The 22,189-nt window shown below is 33.9% G+C and overlaps 1 protein-coding gene across 5 annotated transcripts in view; it reads right to left on the reverse strand.

The window, feature by feature from the left end:
* The window catches only part of adcy5 (adenylate cyclase 5), a 153,953-nt gene that overhangs the window by 61,588 nt on the left and 70,176 nt on the right, over positions 1-22,189 (reverse strand). For all 5 annotated transcript variants that reach the window (XR_012384996.1, XR_012384995.1, XR_012384994.1 and 2 more), the window contains 2 exon segments: positions 9,506-9,655; positions 5,666-5,787 (listed from right to left, as the gene is read on the reverse strand). Coding sequence is in view for 2 of the 5 variants with exons in the window: in NM_001171585.3 (NP_001165056.1) it covers positions 5,666-5,787; positions 9,506-9,655 (272 nt within the window). In the remaining 3 variants the exon portion in view is untranslated.

Here is a 22,189-nt window from a genome sequence, read left to right on the forward strand (position 1 = left end):
TTTTGAGCAAAGCATCTAAAACCACAACTCTACATCTCTTCATCTTATTCACATCCACTACTGTTTAAATTGGCTGGTGCCGCACCAAACAAACCATCAATTTATCCCAGCAGCTTCTTCTTCCCACAACTGTGTGGATTCGTTTAAGAGCAAAGATTTGAACACAGTTATATAACCGTCCTCAGCAATTAAACTACAGGGTCCTCTAGTAACAGACCTATCAATATTCCACTTTGCGAGATATCGCTTGGCTGCACGCTTGCATAATTCCTCTGACCAGAGAGCCAGTTTGGTGAGGGCTTTACTGGAAAAAGGAAAACAGACAGACCCTCGACTGCAGACAACAAGTCGAAGGGCCAGGAGTCGCACCACTCACTGCTTCACAAACAACAACTTCATGATTCTTTTCATTGCTGTAGTCAATCCACAATTCTATAGAGTATAAAGGCCATTAAAAGACTGAGGTCGTTGAGTCTTTGTGCCGTTCGTTGATTTGTGCTCCTGCTGTATTGAACAGTATAAGGGGATGGATACTGAAAAAAGAAATAAAAATACTAAAAAATAAATTTAAAAAATACTGAAAAAAATATCTTCCTGCCCTAATTCTTTTAGTTGTATTAAATTTTCAAGTTATATCAACTTAAATCGGTCATACTAATGATATTATACTAGCCATGTGTAGCTAAAAAGGTGTAGGAAACCAGATATACCTATTAAAATTAAGTTAAAGTAACAAACATTTGCATTTAAAGTAACATAAAATATTGTCATGACTATTTGTCATAATTGTTTTACAGTGTCTGTACTTTTATTGTTGCATAAAATAATAATAAAGAAAAAAAATATATTGCCAATGATCGCTCATAGAAACTAATTACTCTCAGTAGTTACATTTACGCAGCCAAATAATACATTGGTTAAATTATTAGCTTAATGTATGCAGCTTCTTTCTGGAAAGTTTTTAATACTACCTGAAAGTCTTTCCACATAAGAATAGCAATCATTAATTAAAGTTATTTTTTTACTAGAAATTCAGAATGCTGGTTTTACAAGCAAATTGGCTAATTCGTATACCAATTGCAGATTTATTTTGGAAGTTAAAACACTGAAAAAGAGGAGTACATGACCTATACATACTAACTATTATTGAAGTAATTTAATGAAAGGAGTTGTCCAATGCGGTTTCATGCATGCACAGTTATTTACATTGTTAACAGGTTGGATTCTTATACTCAAGCATATGTCAAATTTAAAACATATATATTTATTTTTCAAATAAAAAAAATGTAAAAATTACCTCCTGCATATTTATACTCTGAGAAATAAGACCACACTGAGGTGGTCTGTCTCAAGAAAGAACTAAAAGTAGAATTACCATTGGTGTTGATTTTACAAGCTGGAGGAAACTTCAGGAAAGAAAAAAATATATCATGGTTGCTTTTGGGTAACTATATGTTTGTTTGCTTTTAGATGGGTTTTGTTGATGTATTTTAATTTGCATATATTCTATGTATTCAATAAGCACACTGTATGCTTAAGCACCTTTAAAATAAGCTCAAAGTCAAAATGTTCTTAAAATAACTTTAATTAAAGTTGTTTACTAGTTGTTATTATAGTAATATTACAACCTGTGAATAATTGTTTTAATATAATGAGACGGGAAGAAATCTTAAAGTATGAATTCAAAAAACAACAACAATGCGATCAATTGTAATGGATTTTGTAGAATCTGCTCTGGTTACCCGTGTTCAGGAAGAATCAGAACTTTGGAGAAAGATCTGAATAGAGAATGGGATCTTATGCGTTTCATTGCTACAGCAGCCTCTCCAAAATTGCCCATCCTAGGTCTATTTGAACTGAAAAGTCTTATATAGAGTACATTCATATAAGACTGAAAGGGGAGATGTAGACCTGAAATTATCTAATCTACTGTATATGAGTAATATATGAAAGAAAAATAAACTTTGTAAATGCTTGAAATCTCCTCAAACATATCCAAAAAAAAAATTGTATGTGCATGTTTAGAAAATAATTTTAAAATAATATCTGCTTTTAATTTCCGGTATTGTTTAAAATGCATAAATGCTCAGATTGGGAAAGTTTCATATAAACAGAAAGAATCGTAAATCAGAAAAGATTTGCCTGGATTAACAAAATAAGTGCCTGCGTATCTGACCACTACTTTCTTTAAAATAGTATGGACATTGCTTTAACTGTGCAATAATGTAGAATATGCATTTAAAGCTATTCGGACACTCTCACTTAAACTTTTCTAATGAGATCCCACAGTGCTAGCTTTCTGAGCACAAAACTGTTATCAAGACTATTGTGCTGTTTCAAATGTGCATGAGGCATATTCTGATGATCCACAGATCTGATTACTCTGATTACTGAAGCAATTGAATAAGATTTGAGGTCATACTGTAACGTTCAACTAATTTAAACAGAGGATGCAATAGCACATATATAATCTATGCAACCATTAAATAGCAAACTAAAGCCTTAATTAGATCAAAAATTAAACAAAATTAAAAAAAAAAGAAACAAAGCCAAACTAAAAACCCAAAACAAAAAAACTAAATAAAAAAAACTAATAAAAAAAGATTGACTAAATAAATCTAAAAAACAAAAAATAATTGTTTTAGGTCAACAACAAAAGTCAACAAAAACAACACAAATATATAAAAAAAACAACAACAAAAAACAACAAAAGACAAAAAGTAATACCAAAACAAATTAAAACAAAACCAAAACAAAGCCAAAACCCAACCAAAACAAAAACAAACTCAAAACAAAACTAAAACAAAACCCAACCAAAACAAAAACACACCCAAAACAAAACTACAACAAACCAAAAACCAAAACCAAATCAGAACCACCAACTAAATAGAACAAATTTTAAACGATGAAAATACATTAAAATTACATAAGATCTGGGTATTTATAGTAGTCAACATTTAAAGTGGATCTAAACCTTTCATTATAAAACCATTAAACAACATCCATTTTGATCTTGGGACAATTTTGAAAAACTTTCTTGATCCACTTCAAATGTTGACTATTGTAGTTTCAGCTGTAATATGGTGTGGCAGTCAGTAGCTGAGCTTTAGCTCTGCGGTACTAAATCCAACTTCTCCCCTGTCAAACTGTTTTATTTCATGGTTTAATCTTCACCCTCCAGATTTAGAAATCTTCACTGTGGAAAATCAGAATTCTTCACATTCATCCATGAGTTTTCTTATGTCATCGCCCTGCTTTTAACACCATAAACACTGGAGCAGCAAACTCTCAACTCTTCATTTGATCAAAGCCAAACATCAGCTTAAGGTAAAACAACAGGTTTCGTCTAATAGGGTCTCTTCTGATTCCAACAAGTCTAGTGCTGTGGAAATAAGTGGGCATGTGTGTGGACTGAGATGCCCAGAAGAGCAGCATGAAAAATAAATGGTAAGTTGGAGACAGGGGTACGTTTCTGGCTTTTTAAAACCACAAGAGGGTGCAATATCTAATGCTTAACAGATTTAAGAGACACTTATAAATTATTCCACAACCTAGTGATCTGCCTGTCAAGAAAAACCTGAGGCATTGTATAATGTATGTAAGTCAATAGCAAAAACAACAATACAAAGAAATTAAATGTATAAAGTTATTAAAATACATACAGTATTCTAATATAAATTATATTACAATAAAATAAATAAAATTTAAATATATAATAATTAAATACAATATTTAACTCAAATAAATAACAGAACAAAAAAACATTTAAATTATCCATCCATTCATCCATCCATCTATCTATAAAATAAATGCTACATCAAATGCTAAGAAATCTACATTATGCTTATAATATATATATATATATATATATATATATATATATATATATATATATATATATATATATATATATATATATATATATATATATATATATATATATATATAATTAGCAGCAAGAAGGTCACTGGTTTGAGCCTGGGTTGGGTCAGTTGGCATTTCTGTGTGGAGTTTTTTCCTTCTGTGCTTGCGGCTGGAAGGGCATCTATAACAAATGCTATATCAAATAATAGGAAAAGTACATTATACTTATATTTTAAGTAAATAAAATAAATTACTTTAAACTCAAAATTAAATAAAAAAAATTAATAATTAGTTTTAATAAATAATAATTATTATTATTTTAATAATAATAATAATAAACTATCCATTTATACATTATCTATCTATCTATCTATCTATCTATCTATCTATCTATCTATCTATCTATCTATCTATCTATCTATCTATCTATCTATCTATCTATCTATCTATCTATCTATCTATCTATCTATCTATCCATCTATCATTATGATAATAATTATAATAAATGCTACATCAAAATAATAAGAAATCTACATTATGCTTATAATTCAAATAAATAAAATAACTTCAAATTCAAAGTTAAATAAACCAAATAAATAATAATTTTTCATTTAATGCTAAAACAAAATAAATTCAAGAAAAATGAAATAATCAAATAATTAAAAATATAGTAATCAGCTTACTTATATTTTATAATATAACAACAGGTGTAATAAATTAATAATAAATAATAAATTTAAAAAATAAAAATATATAACTATTTTATGAATACTACAAAAAAATCTATATTAAAAAATAAGAATCTACGTTATGCTTATAATTAAAATAAATTACAATTAAAGTATTTCAACAAAATTAAACCATATGAATTAAATTTTATAGAAACTAGCTAATTCATTATATTTCATCCAACGCTAAAACAAAAATTTATAAAAATTAAATAATCAAATACTTAAAAAAAAATTATATACACCTTACTTACATTTTATGCATGCTAAAATGTTACATCTAATTCTAAGTAAACTTCATCTTGTTGCTGGGTAAATATTACTGGGTAATATTATACCATATATTTAAAAAAAAATGATAGAATTAATTATATAATAACTTAAATAATAATTAATAAATTGGATAAATTATTAAATATTAATAAGTTAGAATTTTGTGTCTGTTAATGAGCTTCTATTATTTTCAGTCCACAAGAAAGTATTGTAGGGGCAATGCAGTGGCGCAGTAGGTAGTGCTGTCGCCTCACAGCAAGAAGGTCACTGGTTCGAACCTCAGCTCAGTTGGTGTTTCTGTGTGGAGTTTGCATGTTCTCCCTGCGTTCGTGTGTGTTTCCTCTGGGTGTTTCGATTTCCCCCACAGTCCAAAGACATGCGGTACAGGTGAATTGGGTGGGCTATATTGTCCGTAGTGTATGAGTGTGTGTGTGTGTATGAGTGTGTGTGTGTGTGTGTGTGTGTGTGTGTGTGTGTGTGTGTGTGTGTGTGTGTGTGTGTGTGTGTGTGTGTGTGTATGTTTCCCAGAGATGGGTTGCGGCTAGAAGGGCATTCTGGTTCATTCCGCTGTAGCGACCCCGGATAAATAAAGGGACTAAGCCGACAAGAAAATGAATGAATGAAGAAAGTATAGTAACTTTAGTCTTGGGGAGCAGCTTGGTGGGTTTTGGAACAAAGTTAAGATCAACTTTAATAAATGCAAAACATAAATAAATTGGTTGAAGAGGTTGTAAATGGTGCTCTGAGGTGCAAACACCGAAAACGAGCGTCTTTCAGGCTGTTTGAGGAGTCACTCTTACCTCACATTGTCATGCTTCTGAATGTAGATTTTGTGGAACATCATATCCTCCTGTTTGGCATTAATGTCGGCTTTCATTTCCAAGGCCACATGACGAGGAAGCACAGAGAGGAGGAGACGCTCCTGCAAATCATCACAGTAATCATGGTAAGAGGGAAAAGAGGGCAAAGACAGGTGAAAACAAACAAGAGGGAAGAGCAAACGCCCAGTCAATCCATCATTTGAGGAAAACTACTGTACACTAGACATGCCCTAAAGATATGCACTACAGGTGAATTGGGTAGGCTAAATTGTCTGTAGTGTATGTGTGTGAATGTGTTTGGTTGTTTTCCCAATGATGGGTTGCAACTGGAAGGGCATCCGCTGCGTAAAACATATGCTTGATAAGTTGGCAGGCCATTCCACTGTGGCGACCCCAGATTAATAAAGGGACTAAGCCGAAAAGAAAATAAATGAATGAATGTTTATTATTCATTGAATTAATTACATAAAGTAAATAAAACAGCATTTTGGTGTTTATGAAAAATGGTGTTTTAGTCAAAAAATATTGAATACTAAAATTAAATAAAAATAAATTTGAAGAAACATATACAAATAAAAATAATTATATTTATAATATATAATCTAATGATAATTACATAATTTAATCTTTTTTTGGAAAGTTCTGTCTTCCAATGAGTCACAAAGAAATCTAAATTTGGGTAACATTAAAATTACATACAATAAATAAAGCAGCATTTTGACGTTTTTATGAAAAACAAAGGTGTTTCAGTTACTTTTAAAATAAAAAATAAATAAAATAAAATGTTATTAAATTATTTAAATAAAACAACAGAATACTACAAAATCAGTAACAAGCAACCCTTTGATTAATCTTTAGTTAACAATTAATGTTTCACTGTCCATATTATTAATGTTCCATTGAATAATAATAATTGATATATTATCAAATCACATGTTTTATGGGAAATAAATAAATGTGAATAAATAATCAAATATATAAATAAAAATAATAAAAAAAAAAATCACACACACACACACACACACACACACACACTTTCTTAATGATAATTACATAATTTAATAATATTTTTGGAAAGTTCCAATGCTTCACAAAATAATCTAATTCCATTAAATAATAATTATTGATATATTATAAAATCAAATGCTTTATAGGAAATAAATTAGAAAAAAAATTCATTGCAACTACATGCTAATTTTTTCTCATTTGAATATTAGTAGACTGTCTGCTTAATATCTACTGATACTGCTCCGTCAATAGACCTTTAACTCACTATAACTTTGCAAGTACATGTCAACTTACAGTAACCCTAACCCCAAGCTAACAGTCTACTTATGATCTAATGATTATAAGTATTAAATTTAACAAACGGACCATCAAAATAAAGTTTGACCAAAAGTTGTATTTGTGAATGATGGCATTAAAAGTTAACTGAGTAATAAATGCTTAATAAATGCTTTAAATTCATAAAATCATATATACAAATATAAATAATGTTAACTAATGTTAACCTTACTTTAGGGTTTTACAAACAAACCCTTTACTGCAAATATTACACCAACTGTGACAGGATAATGGTTATTCAGTAGAGGTATGCTGATCCGGAGGCCACACTGTTATATTTTAAAAGACTTAAAATGAAAATAAAATAATAATTATGCATTTGTTGAAATGATGCATGGCCTCGGTGGGCTTCAGTGTGCAAGGGAACAGACAATATATGTCTTTCTTTGGTGGGTCTATCGAGCATCTCTGTACTGTTCTAGGATGTAGATTTAATCTTGCAAATGAATCAGCATGGTGTGTTTCCGCTTTTCACAGTTTCAATAATATACTAAAAATCAATAGACATGTGAATAGACTGTCTGAACATTAACTCTATTTCAAGCAATCTGTAGTTCTTTTCCCACACATTAGAGTCTGCTTTTAGAGCACACTGCTGTTTTGTCGTGTACAGTTAAGAGAACACATTTTCACTGAATGATTATCATTTTAAATACTGTATGTTGGCTTTTATATACTGTAGTTTCATTGAAAACCTCAATCATGCTACTTTTTGCCCCTTACTATTATATAAGCCATAATTGCATTTGTAGTGTATGTTTCAATTACTTAACAGAATTTCAAAACAAATAGGTTTCATTTAAATGAGTATAGCAATTTTTCTTGATTCTTGACATTAATAAGTTCATGAAGAATATGATCTTAATCTAGAATGGGATCACATTGAGTATGTACTTTGTAAGTATTAATAAACAGACAATGTCTTAATAATAGGCAGGTAACAAGAAACAAGTAAAAAAATGAGAATTTGTACTCAACTAAAGTGTTACCCAACACCTGACACCAGTAGTTGTTGCAGAAAATAAAACTATGTAAAATATTATAAATGACTAAATAGAATTTAAATGGAAGAGCCCAAGTTAGACATCTTATGATGAAGAAGCAAAGCAAGTAAAAAAAATGGATGTGAATATCAAGAACAATTTATATCTCAGAAAAGCATTTCTTATCACAACGCTTCCTATAATTACAACAAGTTCAGTAGGTGTAGAGTACTATAGTACTCTAATAATCTATAGTCTTCTATAGACAGACGACTATAGTCTTCTGTGGATGTGTAACTGAATTAAATAATAAAGCATACACTATTAAAGCAATCCTATCAAATGCATTTACAACTACTTTTGGAATGTCAACAGTGAATAAACCACATTTTTAGACCCCATTTACACACGCACATGTGAAGTGTGTTAAAATAACACTTAAAATCAGATTGATGATATGCATATTTATATAAGATTTATCTGCAGATTATATACAGTAATCACTTTCCAATGTCAATGAAGTAAATAAGTTGACATAAAAACTGCTAGCTGACGTGTTTTAAAGTTGCTCGTTGTCAATGGAATGTCTAAACAGGACCATCAAAACCAGATATATTTTAAGATGCCAATTGGTTGAATGTATTGTTCGTTATGCAGTGCCATTTTGCATGCCAGGGCTTAAGAGATCGAAATAATTTCTCAAATTTCTCAAAGCATAATTTATGTATGCTACAAAGGGTTTGAAATTAACACCTGTATTGTTTCACAATTTCTGTGAAACAATTCTATTTCGCAAATAGTTAATTTTTTGGTGAGTAGCTCATTATTGTAATGCATTACTTTCAAAAGTAACTTTCCCCAAGACTGATATGGAAGTCAATGGTTACAAGTTTTCAACTTTTTTTTTCAAATATTTAACAAAGAAAGAAAATCAAAGACTTGAAAGATTTGACAGAATGATGACAGAATTTACATTTTTATGTGAACTATCCCTTTAATTGAGAACACAGGGGAAAAAAGTCACTCTTAGTCATGCACAAATTGTGCAAGTCAACTAATGAAATATAACGTTACATTAAAATCTGGGTGAATGAATAAATAGACTGGACAAAACAACTTATTTCTCATATCTTGGCTCCTAAAAACACAAAATGTGCAATAGTGCAGAAAGATTATTCAATTATATGAAAAATTCAGATTTAATGATACATTTAAGCATTAATTCTGACTATTTTTAATCTACATTTGGGTAGTAAACGAGTATATAACATTCAAATGCTTTCTGCTAACTTTCAAATGTTTGTGGCAATATTTTTATTGTCAAACATTTATTGCCACGCTAATCCAAAACGGTGTTTATTTTATATAAAGCGCATTAATTTAAAATCTACATGTATCTGACTGATTACTTCTGAATGTCTGTTAAATCTGACAAAATAGTAAACCTGTTCTTTAGAAGCAGAAGTCCTGATTTTCAGTGGGTTCATCTCACCTGTTGCTGGTTTTCTCTCTGCGAGTGCAGACGGGCTTGAATACATTCTCTGGTCTCCTGGAAGGCCTGTCTCTGAGAACCTTCTGCTGGGTAGTGTGTGCACACACCAACTATATTAGAGCAGGAGAAGATTAGGACATTGGACACCAGCTGTGAAAAAAAGAAAAACGCATCAAACAATTAAAATCTTTAACCTTTAATGTCTCAAAAAAAATTAAAAGTTTATTTGCTTCAAAATAAATGTTGTCATTGTTTGCTAAAAAGAAGATAATATGTTAAATACTGGACCCATTCACTTATTAAACACTCATTAAAAAAAAACTGACAAGTTTAAAATGAATAAACAAATGTACTTTAAAGTCTGTATGAACCGGAAGCTGCTAATATTAGGGGGTGAATGGTCGGATTACAAAAAAAATCATATCAGTGAATTAACTATAGTATAAAAAATGTAAACATTGTACATTTTGACTACACATGGACTCCACTAGTCATAAAAATCATGATGGTTATGTTTTATTTTCATTGTTCATCTACGAGTGGTCTAATAAAATTTAATTAGACTGTGTTGGCAATCTTCCGGAGTGCTTTATCTATGATTTACTGAATGGAGTCTGTTGTGTAATCTTGGCATTCTGGGAGTTTCAAACTGTAATAAATTTCTGCCAAACTGTTTTTACGATACCTTTCAATGTGAAGAGTGTGAGCTGATTTTTTATGCAGCTTTATCTATTTTTAGATACTACACTCAAAACTCAAAAAGCATCTAAATCTAATTATAAAATTGCGTTTCTGCTCCAATTCGCTGTTGAAATTTAATTATTTACACAGTGGCTTTCAGAGTTTATTTCTCCAGTGAACGAACAAGTTGTGGAAACTGAATAACTTGCCTGGCAAATGTAATGCTACTTGACATTATTTACAGCTGTTTTAGATGAGACATCAGATGTTTATTTTGTGCTATAACTAATAATAAAGAGAAAGAAAATTGTCACATTCACCCGCTGCTTGAACCAAGGCTTGATTTTCTTAATAAAATAGGCTAAATTTAAAAGATAAGACTTGCATTTCTTATCAAAAGCAACAAAACACAAAGCTTCTTGTGATTACTGGACAGAAAGTGTGTTTATAATGCTGAAACACAGGCTTAAAGATCAATTTTGTTATTTAAGAATCAACAGAAATTAACATATACTGTATATAAACCAATTTTTTCAAAGTAATTTTAATTAAAATTTTAAGCATTTATTTTTTTAAAAAAAAGTAGTTTTCCTTGATGCACAAGAAAACCAAACCAAAAAAACACACCAAACATTTCCATTAGGAACAACTGTAATGTTAGACACCTAATTTAACCCATGTTTACCATAAACCACAAGTTTTAAACACACATATCCACACACACCTTATTTGACTTTTTCATTGTGATGTGCAAGATGGGCTTGTGGTTCAAAAAAAGAAAGCAAATCCAGGAAGTCTTCCAGGAAACTTAAAATAGACTGTTTGATGAAGACTAGCCAAACAACCTGAAGCTGTTCAGTGTCAACGCATTTCAATTTATCTGGGTTAAATAGGGCCTCCTCCCTGTCTTCCACAAGCAGGGTCAGGAACAGGGCGTCTTGACTCCTTCTAGACACTGGTATCAGGGCAGCGAGATGCATTCCCATAATATCTTTTGCTTGTGCTGGACTGAACTTCAGTGGACAAATCTCTGCCATGACCTCAGGCAACAGACGCTTCACCCTAATATGGATTGTATTAACATAACTGTGCTTTTTTTTGCCTTTATTTTGTCTCAAAATGCTCCGATCACATCGCATAAGCTCTAATATTAGTATTTTGGATTAAATGGTTGGCTTTGTTTAGTAATATGGATGAACCAATCCTTATATATTTCAAATATGACTGAAAAAGTCTGAAATAACAATGAGTGTGACATAAAATATGGTTTTATACGAGTTATATATTAAAAAAGTGTAATCAAAATGTTTAGAACAAGCAGGTAGAAGGTCAATAAAGCTTAAATACCTAACACTTCTTTTATATGTTTTTGAAAAAGCCAGTGATGTCAAATGAAACAAATACAGACACATAAGCAAATTTTCTTTTGAAAGATGGCTAACTCAGTGATTAGAAAATGGAAAAAGCCTTGGTTACTTCAAGTGGAAAAAGGACAATCAATACTGATTAAAGTCTGTCTGTGTGTGTAAAAACCTGCACTCAAGGTAAAACCACTATTAAGGTAAAATAACAAAAAAATAAATACAGCTTTAATTTTTGAATTTTAATTCTGATCAAATCTATCCAACTCTCATGCCGAGTTCAGACTGCTTGATTGTAGCCCCATTTTGACTCGCCGAAAAGTTGAGAAATTGCAGACAAATGCCCGAAATCACAGGCAAATCGGTGCTCGTTCACATGAGTAACAAATCTCACAGTGTGAACTGTCAAAGACGCGATCTGAGAGAATCACCAATGAGTCTCCGACGCTTGTGAGATATTTGGCATGCTAAATATCTGGAGCTGTCAGCAGTTTAAATCATGCAGTGTGAAATGTGTTCTGATTGAAAATAACATCTGCGATTACCTACAGCCAACGAGAGAGCAGCATCCACTAGTATAGGTATCTGCAGGCCAGCGAGAGGTTAGGGAATAAGTTAAAAGGGCTTCTTTTCAGACAAATTGGACACAAGAAATAGAGGAAAAACTAGTGATTTGGCAAGAGCAGCCGTGCCTGTTTGACATGTCATCTGAGCAATAACACAACTGGGTCGAAAAAAAAAAAAAAGGTTGAGGAGAAATGAATAATTCCCTTCAAAGGCCAGGTGAGCAAAAGAAGTACATTTCTCACTGCACTGAAGGCTTCTTACTCATTATGTAGGTAATATCAAAAGATATAGCTTGCTGTCGACTGAATGACTGACCGGCTGACCCAACCACCCCCTTCCCAAAACCAAACTGATAATGTTTTCAAAAGCGATCTAGGAAAAGAAAAGCCGCCATGGCCGCATGATTTCACCATGTTTTCAGCCTGTTGTTTTTATTCACTTATTTTTTGCTTTTGTTTCACCTGGTTTCTGGAACTGTACTTCGTGTCCCAAGTCTGCCGACATATGCGGCGAGCTACTGGGCAAACTGATAACACCAGAAAAGCCATCCATACAGAGATAAGCTGTGGGTAGAGCTAAATGAACAAAAGCCATTAGCAGCATCATACCTGCAGTGTTCGTTTTAAACACGAAATACAGCCAGACGTACCTCTGGGTACATAATTCGCGATCTCCAGAAATGTAGACAGGGTACATATCCACAATGAGGCTGTGTTGTTAATAAATGATGTGTTCAGCATTATGCTCCACCGCTATTTCAAATATGGCGTTCAAAACACCATCAGCCCCTGAAGCAAGTGGTTCTTCCTGCATAGCAATGTTTTGTGCTACTTAAGCGCCACTTTTCCTTGTTCAGATCTGTCAGACTGTCGAAAGAAAAAAAATTATTTAAAACTTGGCTCTGGTTAAAAACCAGCACTTGAACTGATTTGGTGGAAAAGTAGTAAATGAGTAATGACTAAGACTGGCCCTGAAAACGATTGAAACTCACTGTGAAATTAAAATGTACAATGTTTATTTTGTAAGCACTCATTGTTATTCTTCAGGTAAACAATTAATCTGTGCAAGTTATTAACTGAAAAAGAGTGTTTGGCCATCTTCAAAGTCTGAGCATGCTTTGCATTTGGAGTGTTGGTGATTTTATGTTGACGTCAGTTTGACGGCTTCAGCTACAATATTCTTAACCACACCACACTCTTACCATTAGTTTACTATGAGGGAATGATGCACAGAATGGAAGCCCCGTTCCCAACTAAAACGAAAAATTGAGTTGAAGTACATCAACGTCATTAAATAAAAGTCTCAGCTACTTCCGTTTCCTGTGGTTTTTAATACTCTGTTAATTTCTACAGATTACATGTGTAAATTTAGCACTACAGCAGCTGCACTGTTGGTTGTCTGCAGCAGTGAATGCAGAGGCTTTTCATCAGTGGCATGGAAACGTGTACACACACACACACACACACACACACACACATGCTGCGATGCAAATATTTCTGAGCAATAATGCACTCTATTAATACACTCCCATTTCACATTTCGTAATGTCCTTTTTAGGAAGCTGGTGGAATCCCTGTGTCACAGAGTGGGAGGGAATGTACAATAGTGCTTCTCTCGGCTGTAAGAATGCGGGGGATCCAACAGCTAGCACAGCAGCGAAAAAAAGAACTAGGATGTCTTTGTTTTTAGAGGATTAATGCATGCATCGCACTTCTCAAATGAGCCTTTTGTGCTTCATCTCATGTGTTATTCATGATGAGGACTAATGCAACCTGCTGAATTTGTTGGACATAATGAAGCTAGCGGAGAGGAGGATGGGTCAGTCATTGGCCCTCTGGGAAGCCAATCACTCACTCACTCACTCACTGTCAAGGGCTGCCAGTGCAGCAAACCTGAAGCCAGATGCAAACCCTATGAATAAGAACAGCTGGCGGCTCTGTTAGCCAAGAATCTGAAACTGTAGTCTTGCAGAGGAGTGTGAATGAGATAACAAGTGACGGCTTAAAATACTTGGGTGACTATATATGATATGATACTGTATGGGTTATTGAGTTTGACTTTTGGCCTAAAGTTTATATCTGCTAAAACACAAAGAGATCATCAATGTCATATCAATTCATTTCAAGTACACTAAACTAGCATACTTTGCAGCAACTCAGTAATAACAAACAACTAACTATGGTCTTGAAGAGCGATGTGAACGAGAAAACAAGTGAAAGTCTATACCTGCTCAGACTCAAAGATATCACCAGTGTCAATTCAACTTATTTCAAGTACACTCAATGCCACTAACCTGGCATACTTTGCAGCAACTCAATAATAACAAGTGTTGTCACGATACTGAAATTTCTAACATCGATACAATACCTTGAAAAATATCGATATTTGATATCATTTGCAAAGAAACCAATAGGATACCATACATATTGAACTGCATGAACTGAGTGAGATTGTGTTAGCCAATTTACTTGAGAGATTCAAAAAATAAAAGACATTTTAGGGACAACACGTATATCGGCAGCGCTTAAAGCATTATTGATATTGAAACCGTCTTGAAACTGGACCAAACCAAGGTCATATCATTTTAAATATTCCAATATCAATACTTTTCAGAATATCAATATTTTTGACAACACTACAAGTAACTCTCTCTAGATTTAAAATAAACTGGTAAGGCATGTCCCATTCACAACTCCCAAATGAGGCATTGTTGGAATAATTACAGTTTTGGTTAATACTATTCACTGATTTTTATTTAATGATTTTTTTTTTAAGGAAAGTTGTATATACTTGTATACATACACAGTTTTAAGCTTGTGCCACTAAGTGATCTAGAAGTTAAATCTTAAATATTTTTGGGATAAGTATGTCGAGAAATGTTTAACACAGATTTTCAACATTATAGCTCACTGAATTTGGATACATATTTACAAATTATGATTACATTTGAGTTTGTTATATTAAGCGCTATCCAAACATAAGTCCATATATTCCTTGAAAAAAATTAAAGTTGAGTGTTTACTTGTTTGTTTGGCTGACTTTTCACACACTCTGGTTATGTAATCAAATATGCATAAATAACAATGCGCGCATATGAACCTAACATGGGAGGAGAGTTCATACTACAGCCTCCTTTACTTCTTACACTACAAAATATGCTGGCTTGTTCGCGTCATATATGGACAAATCCAGCATCTACAGTTAAAATGTGTCATTTATTTTTTGATTGAAAGACTTAACCCAATGTTGGGTTCAATGTTATCTTTATTTGACCCAACATTGGATTAAAACAAGCAGGCATTTTTTTACATGAATCAATCCTCCTGGTTGCCAGCTGATGTACATTATGCTTACTGTAAAAAGACAGAAAAATGGCATGCACTGCAAAACCAAAGGTGGATATAATACACACTACAAAATATGTAAACCATGAACATGAAACAGACTCGAAGAATTTGAATCAAAACAGCATCCTATACAGTATATGACATTTACTTGCTGCAATCTTATCCACATAATAGGATGATGAAGCTCAACAGAAGTGAATTCTCTGAAAAAAACTGGATGTTTCAACTGCACTACTGCAGCAGTAATGGTAAATATGAAGCTCAAGCTGGCCCTTGAGGACAAACACAAACTAATGGATAGCTCTGGCTCAGCTACTCAACTCTACTCTGTTAAATAGAAAAGAAAACAGGTGAAATTGATCAATAACTTGCAGGTTGTAGCACCCGCATACTGTACAGAACACATTTAATGCTTGAAAGTAATAGTAGGAGGTCGTATCCATCACAATGTTTTACTAATGCAGCTGTACCTGGATTCACTCACATCATAAACACATCCCTTAACTGGATGTTATTTTACATAGCATTTAAGCAGGCTTACCCTATTGATTTAACAACCTATTCTAAATCCAGCACTTTTAGAAACAAACCACTGAATCTGCACCCATTTACCTATATTCAATACTTCTGTGTCTTCCAGAATATTCTGCAAGTGAGCAGCACTTTGTGGTGCTAAGCCAAAAAGGAACAAAATTACTTTCAATCAATTTCACTTTTATTGATCCAAGCTGGTTGAAAGACTCGGCCAAGTCAACCCAAGCAGCTGAATCTTTTACAGCAAAACTTATCTTTTTCCTCAGCACCTGTCCCTCTATCACTAGCACCTCATATTTTAACTATTTTCCAACTACTTATTTTGTTTCTTATTTATTTCGAAGAAAAAAAAAACTGTGATGTTTTCCATGCTATAACAACTGTGGTTTGTCACTAACCAAATACTGTACATACTGTGGCAATTTGTTGATTTGATTTGCTTCTATTTTGCCTAATTTGTAAATATCATCTGAAAATACATACAGGTAAAATGTAAATTAACAAGTGATACGTGGACAGTGTTGTCTGAGTTGGTGTGGAGACAGTGACTAATTTGCATATTCATGGCATTGCTGAATACTAAATGATATTATGCCATTTTAAAATTGGCCTGCAAAAAAATTTAATAAAAAAATAAAAAAATAAATAAATTCACAATTTATCAAAAACTGCAATTATCATGCATATCCTGCCAGGATCAGTTGTAAATCTTCTACGAAGGCCAGACAACATTATCAAACTGAGGCTTTAAATGCTTTTATTAATTTAACATGACTAATAAGCTACAGAATCATCTGACAGAAGGATTTAACTCAGACACTCGACTGAATTTATGAGGTTATTTTGAAGTAAAAACACTATTAAATGTGGTATTTTCACATACTTTCAGTAGTACAGTAGCTGCAATACAGAACTGTAAATCACTATGAAGCGACGCAAACAGTTATTAAACTGCTGGAGATTTACAGCTTATTTCAAAACCAGCTTTACTGACAAATTTCATATGAAAACTCCCTTCGATTAACCATGCAGCCCTTATTAAAAAAAATTATTCCAACCCAGGCTCATTTTGAAAATGTACCACTATATATATTTCTGGAGAGTGCCAAATGTGTCCCAGGAGCTATGTTTTTATTTTATTTTTTTGCAGTTTTTGTTTTCACAAATCCACCAGAGGCCGCTGTGTACACAGATCTCAAATTTCTCTCACGAGTGCCATTTGTGCCTGCTGTTCTCACGTAAATCCGCCAGAGGCCGCAGTTGACCGACTGACTGACCACCCTCCTCCTTTCCTGAACCCAACCAACAGTGTTTTCAAAAGCACCGATTGACCCCGCCCACCTACTTTCCTAAACCCAACCGACAGTTTTAAAAACCAATTCAGAAAAAGAAACACCTTTGCTTGATTTTTAACACATTTTCATATTGAACCACATCCTCATCCTGACTCGCACCCTGCCGTCGTGGTCAACTTCTCTCTGTCTCAAGTCTGCAGACATACATGCCAAGCTAACTGGACAAACTGGTAACAGCGGGAAAGCAGTCCATATACGGAGGCAAGCGGTCAGCTGGTAAGCGCTAAAAGGAATGGCGTCATTCTACCCAATAGCAATCATTTTAATGATGAAATGCAGATATACGTATTTCAGGCAACAAAATTCTCAATCTATAGATGTACTGTATATGTAAAGAGCTACGTTTTCAGAATGAGCCCATGTTGGATAGTTTACTCAAAAACAAATATTTCTATCAGAATCAGAAAGAGCTTTATTGCCAGGTATGTTCGCACATACAAGGAATTTGTTTTTGTGACAGAGCTTCTACAGTGCGACAAAATTACAGAGACAGGACAATAAACATAATAAATATATAAAAAAGCAGTAAGTAGTGAATGCAAATATACAAATTGACAAGTGTATGTAGAGCTATATTACTATATACAATGTTATATGTGCAGCTGTTATGTGCAATTTGGCATGTGAAGTGTGTTGTTGAATAAGTGAATATGTGTATAAAGTGTATGGCAAGTAGTGATGTTTGTTCCACAATTATTATAATCAAGTGTTCATGAGATTGATTGACTGAGGGAAGAAACTGTTTCTGTGTCGGGCTGTTCTGGTGCGCAGTGCTCTGTAGCATCGACCAGAAGGCAACAGTTCAAAGAGGCAGTGTGCTGGGTGTGAGAGGTCCAGAGTGATTTTGGAAGCCCTTCTGCTCGCTCTGGATAAGTACAGATCTTGGATAGTAGGGAGGGTTGTACCGATGATTCGCTCAGCAGTCCGAACTATTCAACATAGTCTTTGGAGGCTGGATTTGGTAGCTGAGCTAAACCAGACAGTTATTGATGTGCAGATGACTGATTCAGTGATGGATGTATAGAACTGTTTCAGCAGCTTCTTTGAGGGTTGAAATTCCTCAGCTGACGAAGAAAGTACATCCTCTGTTGAGCTTTTTTGACAACGGATTCAATGTGAGTGTCCCACTTCAGGTCCTGAGAGATGATAGTGCCCAGGAACCTAAATGACTCCACTGCTCCCACAATGCTGTTCATGATGCTCAGTGGTAGGAGAGCAGGGGGGGTTTCTCCTGAAGTTCACTATCATATCCACTGTTTTGAGTGTGTTGAGCTCCAAGTTGTTGTGACTGCACCAGACAGCCAACTCCTTAACCTCCTGTCTGTAAGCAGAGTCATTACCGTCCTGAATAAGGCCAATAAGTGTGGTGTCGTCTGCAAACTTTAAGAGCCTAACAGAGGGGTCCTTTGAAGTGCAGTCATTTGTGTAAAGAGAGAAGAGCAGTGGGGAGAGGACACACCCCTGGGGGGCGCCAGTCCTGACTGTGCGGATACTGGATGAGAATTTCCCTAGCTTCACCAGCTGCTGCCTGTCCGTTAGGAAGCGGTTGATCCACTGACAGACAGAGGTGGGCACAGAGAGCAGAGTTAATTTGGGCAGGAGAAGTTTTGGGATGATAGTGTTAAAAGCCGAGCTGAAGTCAACAAACAAGATCCTCACATAGTTCCCTGGTCTGTCTAGGTGTTGCAGAACATAATGCAAATCATTATCTGTCCTTTTTTGCTATCTTAGTTTCCATTTCTATTGTACTGTTTATTTAAAATTACAATATATACTTGCATTACTATATTTTGAATATGTACACATGAACAATAACCCATTCAGTTTAATGGCAAAGGCAACTATATGTAACTTTCATACCCTTGATTATTAGTATTTGTTACCACCACAGAAAGACTGCAGAACTCAAACATTTAATGCTTGACCAAGCAACTGCCTCCGTGTTTGCATTCTTAGGCCTATGCTTCTGGCCTGAAACTGAAAAAAAACAACAACTCTGACCTCAAAATCCAGTATATTATTTTCTGAACTCCAAATATTATGGTCAACATCAGGGTGTTGTTGAGCCAGGAGAATGACTTCATGCATCTTTGATGAATGTGGATTTAATAACAGACAACGAATGCGGTGTGTTTATAAAGAGCACAACCTAGACAATAAAACACGATCAACAACTCATTTTCAATGCAATATAGTCGTCAATCATGGCAGGGATAGAGCTGTCATCCCCGTTTCACACGGCCGTGGAGAGGCATGGCTGGCTGAGCTGTCTGACTGTGTTCACAGAAGCGTACTGCCTCAGACGGCATGAACTGTAACTAGGGAACAGGCAGAGTACAGCAAAACATTATTTCAGAGAGATTAATGATTGCTGGCGGCACCATAAAAATCCCACCAAGCAAAATGTGCAAAAAGTCAATATTTGTCCAAAAGCAAGCCCCCCGTTTTCCCTTCACCCTGCCTCTTTTCTGATGGTCCGGCTATCTGTTTCAGTTCAAAAGAAAGGCTACATCTCATTTGACTAAAGGATTTTAGCTGTTTAAGGCAAGGAAGAAGTAAATTATCTTATCGGCAGTGCTGAGGATTATCTAACTAAAAATAGTAAATGCTATTGCTACCTCCAGCTCTTTCCAGACTACTGTGTTTTGGTTTCTCCAAAAGTGTCAGTAAAGACAATTATAAAGTTAATAAAGATTTTGATTAAGACAAATCATAACATTTTAAATGAAAACTGAACTTTCATGGCCTCCACAACAACAACAAAATAATTAGGCCGCTGATTAACTGGTAATAAGAAGTGTTTCATGAGTAAATCAGCATACTAGAATGGTTTCTTTAAAAGGTCCCATTAAGTGCTTTGAAACTTTCATTTGTTAAAACAGGGTTGGATACAGAGTAGCCCCTTCCTTAAAGAAACAATAGCCAATAGTGTTTTGTTTTAAATCACAGCTCTGCCAGTGATTGTGTGAGCTCAAGCAGATATAGCAATAGTGTTTCAAAGGGGGCGGAAACATCAGATACTAGAGAGCATTTGATTGGTCAGAAGATTTGATGAGAAACTAATTATGAGATGATGTCAACATGTTTTTATCCATTTAAGCAAAAGTGACAAACGGCAAGCTTTAGATTTTTATATCTTAATGCAATTTGTCTCACTGCATTGGAGCACACCAGCTTATACTGTATAATATAATATAATATAATATAATATAATATAATATAATATAATATAATATAATATAATATAATATAATATAATATAATATAATATAATATAATATAATATAATATAATAATACATATTGATCATAACATCTAAAAAAGAAAACTACTTTATTTAGATTTTTTTACAGCAACTTTAAAAAATCATGTGAGACTTTAGTGTGGGAGATTTTACAAATCAAAGATGTCAAATTCCGATCGTGGAAGGTTGCAGCTCTGCGCGGTTTACTTCAAACCCTAATTACACACACCTGATCAAGCTAACAGAGTTCTTTAGACTTGTTTTGAAACCTACAGATAAGTGTGTCGAAGCAGGGTTGGAACTAAACTGTGCAGAGCTGCGGCCCTCCTGGCACTAGATTTGATACCAGTGTTATTGATGAATAAAACTAATTATTACATTAATAAAATTATATGTTAAGCTGTATATGCATTTTTTTTAGATGCAGTGTTTTATACAAACAAAAATCATAAACTAACAGTAAAATTCAAATGCATCAATGCAGTTAAATGAAAAGCAAATGAGAAGCATCTTGAAGGAGGCAGGGCCTGTCTGATACTAGAGAAAGCATTTGATTGGTCAAGATTTGATGAGAAACTGAAGGATGAGGTGACATATCGTTGATTGGTTTAAGCAAAACTGACAAACAGACTGAAACTAACATCTTTAAAAAATTATTTTAATTTCATTGGCCCTTCAACAAGTTTTACAACGTCCTTTGTTTTATTTTAATGAGTATATGACATGTCTAGTAGAACAAACTTTAAATGCTGAAAATTACCTTTTAAAAAAAAAAAAAAAGTTAATTTGTCACCTTTTATATCACCATTTCTCTCTCTTCCAGGAAATGTCTTTCGAACTATGCTTTGTGCTCACTTTTTCCATGAAAGGAAGCCCACAGGACCTCTAACGACATGAAGGTCATGACAGTAGCTAGCAAAAACTCCCCAGAGTCACCTCTAAAATACAATTATGTGCCTACAAGGCTTTATACTGATCACCTCAAAGAAGGTTTCGGTAAAACATTGATAACGATGACAATACACTTGCGAGACGTCCATGTCTTTTGCGTTGTGCTTTTAAAGAACACTTCTTTCTGTGAATTCGGCATGGAGACCTTCAGAGTGCTCTCACCATAACACTGGTGTGATCCATGACAGGACTGCTTTTGAAAGGGTCCTAAATGTCACATTCTGAGTCACACCTTTGAAGAGAACCGCTAGGCCCTACATGGTGCAAAAAAAAAAAAAAAAAGAAGAATAGAAAGCATTTTCAATTTTTCATCCTCCACATCAAAACAAATAAAGCATACATCTACTCCAGATATAGCCACAGCGAACACCAGCCACATGTGGCTCTGGGCTTTGGCAGCCCTTTGATGTCACTAGTATGGCTCTTGAATCCAATTTGCTTCCATCGTTTGGATCCAAGCAAGAGAAACGTTTGTGCATTAAAACAGAGGGTATTAGGGCAAGGTGATATGGACCAAAATTCATATCCCAGTAAATAAGCCACAGTATACTTCTTATACCCTGGTATTGTCTTGTGTACAATGTTCTGCTACAGTCAGAGTTATTAGCCCCCCTTTGAAGTTTTTTCTTTTTTAAATATTTCTT

The sequence above is a fragment of the Danio rerio genome, chromosome 9 (genome assembly GCF_049306965.1).
Source record: "Danio rerio strain Tuebingen ecotype United States chromosome 9, GRCz12tu, whole genome shotgun sequence".
In the NCBI taxonomy this organism is placed as follows: domain Eukaryota; kingdom Metazoa; phylum Chordata; class Actinopteri; order Cypriniformes; family Danionidae; genus Danio; species Danio rerio.